The sequence below is a fragment of the Poecilia mexicana genome, unplaced genomic scaffold (assembly GCF_051168715.1).
Source record: "Poecilia mexicana isolate PSO_F unplaced genomic scaffold, ASM5116871v1 scaffold_14, whole genome shotgun sequence".
Classification (NCBI taxonomy): Eukaryota; Metazoa; Chordata; class Actinopteri; order Cyprinodontiformes; family Poeciliidae; genus Poecilia; species Poecilia mexicana.
The window spans coordinates 15,144,767-15,155,634 of record NW_028263383.1 but is presented as its reverse complement, the minus strand read 5'-3'; the positions used below and the strand labels follow the sequence as shown (position 1 = coordinate 15,155,634).

Here is a 10,868-nt window from a genome sequence, read left to right as displayed (position 1 = left end):
AAGGAAAAATATTCATTCTTTTCAAAAAAAAATTTCCATTTTCCCCAGAACCTCATGGCATTCTGGGATATGTAAGCAGAGGAAAGGCTTTAGCCGCTCAAACTCTCACGTTTGAGCGAGATAGTTGGTGGCATCAACCAACTCACTCACTCCTTGTTACCTAGCAACAAGTTGCTGGGTAACTTGCACAGCAGCAGTTTCAGGTTTCGCCACCTGGCCTCGAAACTGCTTAAAAATAACAACGCGGAGCGAAAACTTTGGATTAAACAGGAAATGTCATGCAACCTCATCAGAAGTATTTCAGATATTTAAAACAATAAACTAATCAGTAATTATCCATCTCAACTGAAATGAAATGCTTATATTGTGGTATGTTTTTCAGCCATATCATCCAGTCCTACATTCAAAGTATAAAAACTTTTGTTAAGGCACTGGATCTAGAACACTCCTTCAATATTAAATCTTTTCTTTCTGTTCTCTTGCAGAGGAACCTTCCACAAACCCTCAAATGTGACACAATTTGATCTCCAGCATTAGAAGACTCCAAATCTGATCATGACTTCAGACAAACGCACCATGAGCTTACCACGACCCATCGCCCCGTGGATGTTTATCACCTTCTTGCTGGTCCTTCAGCCAGGAGTCACTCATTTCTCCCACGGCAGCTCCGGCCATGAAGACGCCGGCGACACCCCGAAGAACTGCTCCAGCGAGGACAACTGCTCAGAGGGCGTGGTGCTGCCCATGTGGAACCCCCAGAACCCTGCAGTTGGTGACAAGGTGGCTCGCGCCATTGTTTACTTTGCGGCTCTCATATACATGTTCCTGGGTATGTCCATCATCGCGGATCGTTTCATGTCTTCCATCGAGGTCATCACCTCTCAGGAAAAGGAGATCACCATCAAAAAGCCGAACGGCGAAACGACAACGACCACCGTGCGCATCTGGAATGAGACGGTGTCCAACCTGACCTTGATGGCTCTCGGCTCCTCGGCGCCAGAGATCCTGCTGTCTGTCATCGAAGTGGTCGGCCACAACTTTGAAGCTGGAGCTCTGGGGCCCAGCACCATTGTGGGCAGCGCTGCGTTCAACATGTTCATTATTATCGCCATTTGTGTCTACGTGGTGCCAGAGAGCGAGACCCGCAAGATAAAGCACCTGCGGGTGTTTTTTGTCACTGCCGCCTGGAGCGTGTTCGCCTACATCTGGCTGTACCTGATCCTGTCTGTCTTCTCCCCTGGGGAGGTCGAGGTCTGGGAGGCGGTCCTCACCTTCCTCTTCTTCCCTCTCTGCGTGCTGCAAGCCTGGATCGCAGACCGACGCCTGCTCTTCTACAAGTACGTCAACAAGCGCTACCGCACCGACAAGAACCGAGGCATCATCATCGAGTCCGAAGGTGACGCCATGTTCACCAAAATGGACCTGGAGATGGACGGGCAGGGCACGAACTCCCACCTTCACAACAAGGAGGCTCTGGATGGGATGCTGGAGGGGGTGGAGGAGGGTGGAGGGATGAGCGCCGAGCAGGACCAAGAGGAAGAGGCCCGCCGGGAGATGGCGCGCACCTTGAAGGACCTAAAACAGAGGCATCCAGACAAAGACATGGAGCAGCTGATTGAGATGGCCAACTACCAAGTGCTGGTGCAGCAGCAGAAGAGCCGGGCCTTCTATCGCATTCAGGCCACGCGCATGATGATCGGAGCTGGGAACATCCTGAAAAAGCACGCGGCTGACCAGGCCAGGAAAGTGGTGAGCTGTCATGAGGCCAGCGGGCAGGAGGAAGATCCCAACACCATCTACCTGCAGTTCGACCCCTCTCACTACCAGTGCTTTGAGAACTGCGGGTCCTTGAAGCTGACGGTGAGCCGCCATGGAGGAGAGGCCGGCTGCACAGTTAAGGTGAGAGCTAGAACCCAGTGACCTTGAACTTGTCCTGAGTTCAATGATGATGTTGTTCCTGGGATTGAGAATGTACATGGTGTTTTACCATGAAAAGCACTATGAACTGCCTTGTTACTCAAATATGACATACATAAACTTGACATGACAAGTAAGGTGGAATCAATGCAGCCACACTTCTTAGATATTTATTTGCAAAACATAATAAAATAAAGCCATATGTATACACTACTTTGTCTTAGGCACTTAAAATTCTAATGAAATACATCGTAAGGGTCAAATGTATGAAAACTGTTGCCAGGCTGTGTAAATGTGAAAATCTTCCAAATCCTCAGTGTGAAATAAAAACCAACCCAAACTACTTAAGCTATGAAATATTAACCAGTCAGCAATTTGCTAAAGCTCCACTCTCTAAATATTTAATGAAGTCTCTTCACCCGTGGCACACAGGTGGACTACCGGACGGAGGATGCGACAGCCACTGCAGGCTCAGACTACGAGTTTGCCGAGGGCACGTTGGTCTTCAAGCCTGGCGAGACGACTAAAGACTTCACCGTCGGCGTCATAGACGACGACATCTTCGAGGAGGACGAGCACTTCTACGTGCGCCTCAGCAACCCCCGCATCGTCCACCGGGCCGAGGTCTCCGTCCTGGAGCCCAACTCCATCACGTCCAGCAACAGCATGGTCGGCATCTCCTCGCACGTCCCTCCCAAGGCGGCCCTGGGGAACGCCCCCGTTGCCACCGTCACCATCTACGACGACGACCACGCCGGCATCTTCACGTTCGAGAGCAACTCCACCAGGGTGAGCGAGAGCGTCGGCAACATGCAGGTGAAGGTGCACAGGACGTCCGGTGCCAGGGGGAAGGTGGCCGTGCCTTACCACACCGTCGAGGGCACCGCCAAAGCAGGGGAGGACTACGACGAGGTTTCCGGCAAGCTGGAGTTCCAGAACGACGAAACCATGTAAGCGCTAATTCCTTTATTGTTTTTTAAAAACGCTCCACATCTCTTTGATTAAACATCACAGCCCACACATTGGTTATGCTAAATAGTCCTTCCATAGTATTGTACGCGGCCTATTCTGGTAACGGATGCAGGGGCTATTTTTATGAGTCACAGATACCTTCGCTTGGAGAAATTTAGATCTTTCAGGGGGGAAGAGGTGGGAGGATAAGAGGATATAATTGAGCTGCAGATAATGACACATTGTAGCAGATGTAAGAGAAGAAGATGGAGAATTAGAGGCACAGGAACAGCACTCTGTGAATGAATAGAGAGAATTAAAAACGTAGCCCGTTGGGATTTGCGCTGAGCGTCTGATGTTTTGTTGTGGTGCTGCACTGTAGATCCCCTGCAGAAAACAAAGGGGAGAGCATGTGAGCGACAGAGTAGCGAGGATGGAAATCAAGAAAAGCGAGGAAGGGACAGAGGAAGCTTCACAAACAAGTGTGTGAGATGCAAACCTGTGTGATTCTTCCAACAACAGGACTCAGAGGCAGATGAAAAGGATCGCACAGGCCCAAAGACACAGCTCAAATCAAATTACTGGCCTTTTTTCCCCTCACTGATGTTAAGTCAAGCTAAACATTTGCTATTTTGGAAAAATTAGGTCAGAACGAGAGAGACTTTGTTTTAGCTTTCTTCAGATTCAAAGGTTTACGTATATTTCATTTGTATTTGGTAGATATAATGTTGAAACTGCATGATTAAGGTCAAATAATTTGAATATCCTTCCACAAGATTCTCATGGTAGTAAGCTAGACATTTAGCTTCGTCTGGTTTGTTGGCAACTTTTCTCTCACACACTTTTTCAGCTACAAATTCCACCTTTAGAAAAATCAGACCTCCAGCAAATTTCTGGCTGTTGGATTCTTATGTGAGCTCTATTTTTCATAATAATGAGGACATTTGCTAACGGTAATCTCTTCCTGCTGCTTTTGGACCAGTGGCTTCCTCCTCACTGAGTGGCATTCAGTGTGGGACTCGTGTAATGTGAATAGTAACACTTTCATAGCAGCTGCAACAGTCATGGCAAATTTTATCTGATTTTTATGTAATTTTTGTGGGACATGCGTCATAATTATGCACCATAAAAAGACAGACGTGGAAATCAGGGTGTAAAAAAAAATGGCTGATAATTAAAATTATGATCTTATGAAAGATGTCTGTGACACTGGAGCGAATCACATCGCAGTCCCACCACTCCTGGTTGGGTCAGAAGTTGCAGTCAATGCTCCACAAAAGGTCATCGCTTTATTTTTATTAGCTTTCTTCTCGCTGTTACGATTTTGAGACGATACTGTCGGCTCTCGTTGCCGAGTAAACTTCATGAATTGATTCATAAACGACTCCATCCGTTATTACTTCCGTAAGCAGAGCGCCGCTGTGTGACATCAAAGTTCTTTTTCTGTGCATGTGGGTCGCTTTGGGGACACAAACCATTCACACAGAAGTCTCACTGCAGTCGGGTTTAATTAGTAGTATGAACACACACACACACACACACACACACACACACACACACACACACACACACACACACACACACACACACACACACACACAATAAAAAATGGATTTAAGGAAAAAAGAGGAAAACCTTCAGTGTGAAAGCAGCCTTAATGTTTGTGAAATTCACAATTTCAAGAAAGTAAATGAAAAAAATCTTTAATTATTCTGAGATTTTGAAATAAAAATCATTTCATACCAACAGTGTACTCCATAGATACTCTTTGTCTCTGGTATGTATCTGGTGTTAATAGTAACTACATGTGGGTTGTATTTGCTTTATGACTTCACAAGCAGAGGTCTCTCTCTCCTTCTCTCTCTCTGGTTATTTTTCTCCACTAATTTTAAAGACAAACAAAACCCTCGCCATGTCAAGCTCATCACAGAACGAGTATCAGCTCCACTGGAGGACAAAAGGAAAGAACGGAGCGCGTCTGCGCGCGCAGAGTTTCAGGGGCCGCGTGTAGGTGGATGGTGTGGGCCGGCTCGAGTGGGAGGGAAGGCAGGTGAATACACGGTGTCAGAGAGAAGCGAGAGCTCACCTAATTTCTCTACTTTGCCTCGCAGTAGTGGAGGTGAGATGCGAACAGATCGCTTTTGTATGTTTGGCTGTTTGCTTCTGTCTTCTCATTTGCAATCAAGGCCGCGCTTGTGTGTGTGTGTGTGTGTGTGTGTGTGTGTGTGTGTGTGTGTGCTGATTCCACTTCTTTAAACCTCGAACATCAAACAAAAACGCCACTCCGAAGGCGAATTAAAGGGAACTTCTTTAGCATCCGAGGCAATTAAAGCGGCTGACGAGGGGTCGAGAGAGTCCCGCAAGTTCTGAGCACGCTGCAGACGGCTGCACATAATGAGTCAGGAGTGTATAACAATGAGAGATTAGAGTCAGGCAGCGTGTGTCTGCAGTCAAACAGGAAGCTGAGCTGTGGATAAAATCCTCAACTACCGAACCAAGATCATCGGGCTTACAGAGACTCAAGCGTCCTGCCTAATTTATGACAGGAGTAATGCTTCCTTCAGATGACGACGGAGAGCGAGATCCGGCAGGGGAGTACAGTTTGCCACAAGAAGTTCATGAGAAGAATACAAGTTACAGATGTAAGGGGGGAAAAAATGCCGAAGCGACGGCGAGCTTTTCCCGTGCTCCTCGGATTAAAAGGGCGACGTGAAGGAAGGGAAGCACGAAGGCAAGGGCGCTTTGATCATGAGTGTAAATCTTTGATTAAAGATCCCCGATCTCAAGAGGCAGATCGAGTAAAGTCCCCCCCCACCAACTTGCGCTGAGTTAATTTTCCAATCCCATTTCTATGAAAAGCCTTCATCTCTGCGCGCCACCTGAGGCTGTTTGTGCCTCCTTCATGCTGAACGTCAGGGTGCAGGATTGTGATTAGGCAAGAGCTTAAGTCAGAGTCCACATGGTGTTCGTTTTCACTTTGGAAAATGGCAAACAGGGAATCAAAAACTAATTAATGTTAAGTGTGTGGACGTGCAAAGGTTTTCAAAGGGTTCGTGCTGTAGTACATAGGACTTTCTTAATAAAACTTCCTTCCTTCGGTCCCAGCCAACATGCCTAGGTGGGACCCATGTGGGGGAAAGGAGGGTTGATATATATTGGGTCCCATATGGGTTTGTCCATGTAGGGCCACAGCCCACATGGGCGCTACATGGGCCCTAAATGGACAAACCCATGTGGGCCACCACCATATAGGGCCCTTGTAGGGCCCATGTGGGCTGTGGCCCTACATGGGCAAACCCATATGGGACCCATATAGTCTGCCCTCATTTTCCCCATATGGGGCCCACCTAGGCATGCTGGCAGGGGTTTTGCCATTTTTACTTAAATTCCTCCATGTTTTCAACCAGTCACACGGTTCAGTTTTACCTGTTGGAGTGAAAAATAAGCTGTAACTAGAACGCGAGTTGCAGTTGAATTTCCATTTTGCCGCTAATTGTCCAGGTGTTTCACTATCAACAGAGACTTGCCACTTTCTTTGCAGTGAGTCTGTGGTGCTTGCTGCTCTGCGGGCTGCCAGAGTTCGTGTTTCAAACAGAGCTGGCTTTTCTTACCCAATATTTCCCTGAGCGACCGGGACAAAGAGCTGACACTCTGCAGCGGCCCTCCAGGGCCCTCTGTATCCTCTCTGTATTTGTGTGCGCCGGCTACAGCGTCTCAGGCTTTCCGCTCGCTCCTTTCTGTGTGCAAGTCGACGTTTGAGCACGCAGGAGAGAAAAACGGGGAGGAAGCCAAGTTTTTAAGCTTTTGACACAGAGCCAGGAGGAACGGCTTAAAATCTCTGCATGCAGTTGAATCATATTTGCCATCTAAATGCATCCCTGTGGTAACTAGATTATGGTGTACAGACACAAACCTCCGAACTGAAATAAACAAGCGGACATGGAAAAGCGTTTTGATTCCGCGCTTGCGGATTACAGGAAGATCCGTATTGAGGATAAGCTCGCATCTGGTTTTGTTTGCCACCTCACAATGTGCAACCCGTTCACTCCTGTCAGGGTTGAAGTGGGTAATCGGAGCAATTACATAACCAAAGATGAAAGACTTGAGGCAGTTTCCCTTCTCAAAAGGGGGAAACCAATGTCCTGATACGATGCTCTTTGTTGCTCACATCTGACGTAGTCACGATCAGTAACACTTTTGGATGCACACAGATGACAGGGGATCTACAGGTCAAATTTAAGACTTTTTAAGAGCTTTTGTAATGCCACCTTGAATGAAATCTAAGACAGAAAAAACTCTAAATGTTGTGGATGATTGGGTGATCCTGTTCTACGTAACCAAGCATCGTAAAAAACCCCATAGTGCCTAGCTTAAAGGCTCCTAGCCTCGCATGGATTGGCAACAGAAGCGAGTCAGTGGTGAAAACAAACGACGTACAACTGCTGACAAATGCTAACAGGATAGCTAACCAGCTTGTTATTAAGGGTATATTAGCAGCTAGCTAGCGGTAGCCTCAATCGCCACAAAGTCAAACTTTTGCCAAACTGGACAGTCCCATTAGAAAAACTACACATACAAGATTAAATAGATACATTCAAGTCCTGTAATTAACAAATTGAAGACTAAATCACATTTTTAATTCAGTTTAAGACATTTTAATTTTAGATACGTGGATTTAAGACTTTTGAAGGATGCGCGGACAGCCAGGATAAGATGGAAGCGGTGCGGTAAACGTTGACTAACAGGTTCACAGCAGCCGCTCCGCAGCTCACAAATCATCTTCCTTCCAGTCTCATTAAGGGAGAAGGAAAGCTCTGCTTCATTTAAGCAGCACTAATGTGAGACTGCCATTCTTCTAGCTTGTGCACCAAGCAATCTAATTTTAACTCTCCAGGTAATTACGCTACACTTATTTTATTTTATTTTTTTTTAGCTTTGTGGCACAGCTTTGCACAGATATGATTCACAGTTAATCCAAACTGAAATATCTTAATAAGTATTCAGCACATTTGTGTGTTTGCTGCTAGCATTCCCGATCCCCTGACATTTCGTCTATCATCACCTGAAGGAGAAAAGTTTGTTTTCATTCATGCAGTGGAATATTAGTGACAAAGACGCTCCCTGTTCCCAGAAGAGTCGTCTTTAAGAGTTTGCAGCTTTTGTTCCTGTTGGCAAACGGCTGACAGTGACTCTAACCATCAAATTTAGTCTTCTCATTCATCTCTGGGTTCACCTCAGCGATTCCTTCATTTTTAACTCTCTTTTCATATTTTTTACACAAAAATATCTTCTGGATCAGGACAAAAAAAAATCCATACTGTTCCTTTAATCCTTTATGACCAACTCTTAAGACTTTTTTTTGTTTACTATGCTAGTTATTTGCTTCACCTTTATGCAAATTTTTTTAGATGATGTATTTAACTTTATTTTGATATGACTTGTTGAAACTTTGTTTTGTGACATATTAGGGTGTTTCCAGTTACCCAGTGCTAACAAAGCACAGGATAACTCCTCTTCATAAACTAAACATAGATATAAAACTTTCTAAACATAACTTTTAACTGGCTGGTATTTCAGAGACCTACAGCCTCTTTTTCCATATAAACTTCACTGTAAATAGTAATAAATGCCTGAGGAAAACACTGATTTGTTTGATTAATAAAATAACCAATCTGTGTTTCCCACAAAGCAAACTTGCTAAGTTACATTTCATAACCTCTCAACAAAAGCCCGCTACCAAAAACCTGAACTGTCCCTTTAACTGGGCCGTCAGCCGTGTGAGGTTCAATCAGTTCAGGCTTTTCACCGCCTGTCACAACGCATGTTCATTTCCTCCCACTAATTCAAAAACGATGACGTGAAAACAAGGTTGCGGCTCTTTGACGTGTAGACCAATGGAAGGAAAAGTGGGAAATATACACAGAAATGACTGCTGATTTATTAAAAAGCCTTCAAGCTGAAGTCAGACTTCAGAGGCTCTTTTTCTGTGAATCTTTTAAGCGCTAGTCCCAGAGAAATGGAATAAAGTCGGGGGAAAAAGTCCCTTCACTCTGTCAGACCAACACAATGTCAAGGCAGAAATGCAACACTGGGTCCAATGCCTTCTGAATTCATCTTTTTGTGAGTCTTCACAGCAAAACTACAAAGATAATTGAATGTTTGTCCAAAAACACGGTGATCTCAGTTTACCTAACATCATGGCCAGGGGTGCAACTACATGTCATCGCCCCCCTCGCTCCCAATAACATAAACTTGTACAACTCATTTTTAATTAAAGTATCAAAAATAATAAAGCGCTGTCCACGCTAACTTCTGTTAGCCTGTGTCTAGAACCGCCTATGGGCTGCAGGTCTAAAGCATTTTGTAAGGAAGTTTTCTATCATTCTTATAACTTGATGGGAAGCCTGAACCAAACTGGCAACCCACATTAATAAAACGGTGAATAATATTGACCACAAAACACTGAATGTATAAAAGGTATCAACATTTTTCCTACACAATCCTAACAAATGTTTTTAATGTTGAAAAAATAAGCGGTTTCTCTTCACAATATTTATTAATTTACTATTAATCTATTTGTATGATTTGTGCGCCACTGAATATTGCCAACACATTTTTTAATGCCCCTGTTCTATCAGATGTCCATACACTGTCAGGATAGCATACATGCAGTTAGTACCATGCCCGCGCATGCGCATTAAGAAGGCCGACCGCCAGTGGAGTTGTCAGTTCAGCATACGCAACAAGTTATGACGAAGATAAGTCATTAAATTGTTTATAATATCATATAATATAATAACTAGATATACATGCGTTGTCGTGGTTTCAAAGTGCATTTAAAGCAGGTCTGACTGCAGCTGCAGTCAACTACAACACACGCCCGTGTAAAACTCATTAACCTACTTAACCGCTAAGTCAGGCTGCCATACAGCTGTTAATAATAAAGTGTATGATGATCTACGTCATGATTCAATGTTGCTGATTAAATAAAATCATATGGTAATGACAGCGTATACATGTCTGAGCTAAGCGTATGACTATCTGACAACGTATGCTGATCTGACAGAACAGCGCCACTGATAATGGCCTGCAGGCTAGCAGACCGTCAGCAGGGATACAGGTGCTTTATTGTTTGGAGACATAATTATTTCACATTATGTCACAGTGCCAGGTTACTGAGGCACAACACCATCCTTCTGCAAAATCATTCGCTTAAAGGATCATAAATGAAGTAATGAGGGGATGTAAAGGTAATAAAGCTCATATATTTAAAAAATTGAAGCTAGAAGACTGATTGGGCCTCATACTGCAAGTTAGTTATCCAGTAACTAATTTTCGATAGCAATCAATTACAGCCGTCTCAGTGTCTCCGGAGGGCTTTAAGGAGAAGATACCGTAGGATAAAAAAGACTTAGATTTACTATAAATGACTCTTTAGCTGTTTGGCAACAGAACTCTTTCTAATAACCTCCATTACCGCCGAATCAGAATGACCTGAGATTGACCTGACATGTTTGATTACACATACACTATATGTGTTGATATTCCACAGTCTTTCTAAAGTAATTATAATTTAATGAATACAGTTTGATTATATTTGATTTTATGAGTCTGTCAGACTTAGCTGGAAATTGAAATAACAAAGTGAAGGTATAATAAGCTTGTATCCTACACTAAAATATTATTTATCTGTTTCTGTGCTGGTTTCGTCTTGTGTTTTTTTTTTCTTATTTGTCTTGTGTACGGAAAGTTTGACAATGAACCCCCAAAAATGTGTGTGGCATCTTTAGTGTAATTGGTCATAAATGTGCAGTGAAAATGTGCAGCGTAAGGTGAAAAGTATGGCCGATAGGGGGCACTGCTGAGCCCCAAAGTCACATAATTCTCTTTTTTTACACATTGAAAAGACTGAAGACAGTCAGAAAATAGACAAAGGTCGGCTCATACATGATTGTTAAATTTAATAAAAGCAAGAGACCAACCAAAAAACAAAACAAAAC

The 10,868-nt window shown here is 44.1% G+C and overlaps 1 protein-coding gene across 1 annotated transcript; it reads left to right on the top strand.

The window, feature by feature from the left end:
* Nucleotides 1–497: 497 nt before the first annotated feature.
* Nucleotides 498–2,974, top strand: LOC148155493 (sodium/calcium exchanger 1-like). Its single transcript, XM_088012246.1, has 2 exons — nucleotides 498–1,899; nucleotides 2,350–2,974. The coding sequence occupies exons 1-2, from the start codon at nucleotides 556–558 to the stop codon at nucleotides 2,869–2,871; spliced, it is 1,866 nt and encodes a 621-aa protein (XP_087868372.1). The 5' UTR covers nucleotides 498–555; the 3' UTR covers nucleotides 2,872–2,974.
* The last annotated feature ends 7,894 nt before the right edge of the window (nucleotides 2,975–10,868 follow it).

Coding starts and splice junctions, on each gene's coding strand:
- LOC148155493 (XM_088012246.1), top strand. CDS start 556: ATGACTTCAGACAAACGCACCATGAGCTTACCACGACCCATCGCCCCG. Junction 1,900..2,349: donor AGGCCGGCTGCACAGTTAAG/GTGAGAGCTAGA, acceptor CGTGGCACACAG/GTGGACTACCGGACGGAGGA.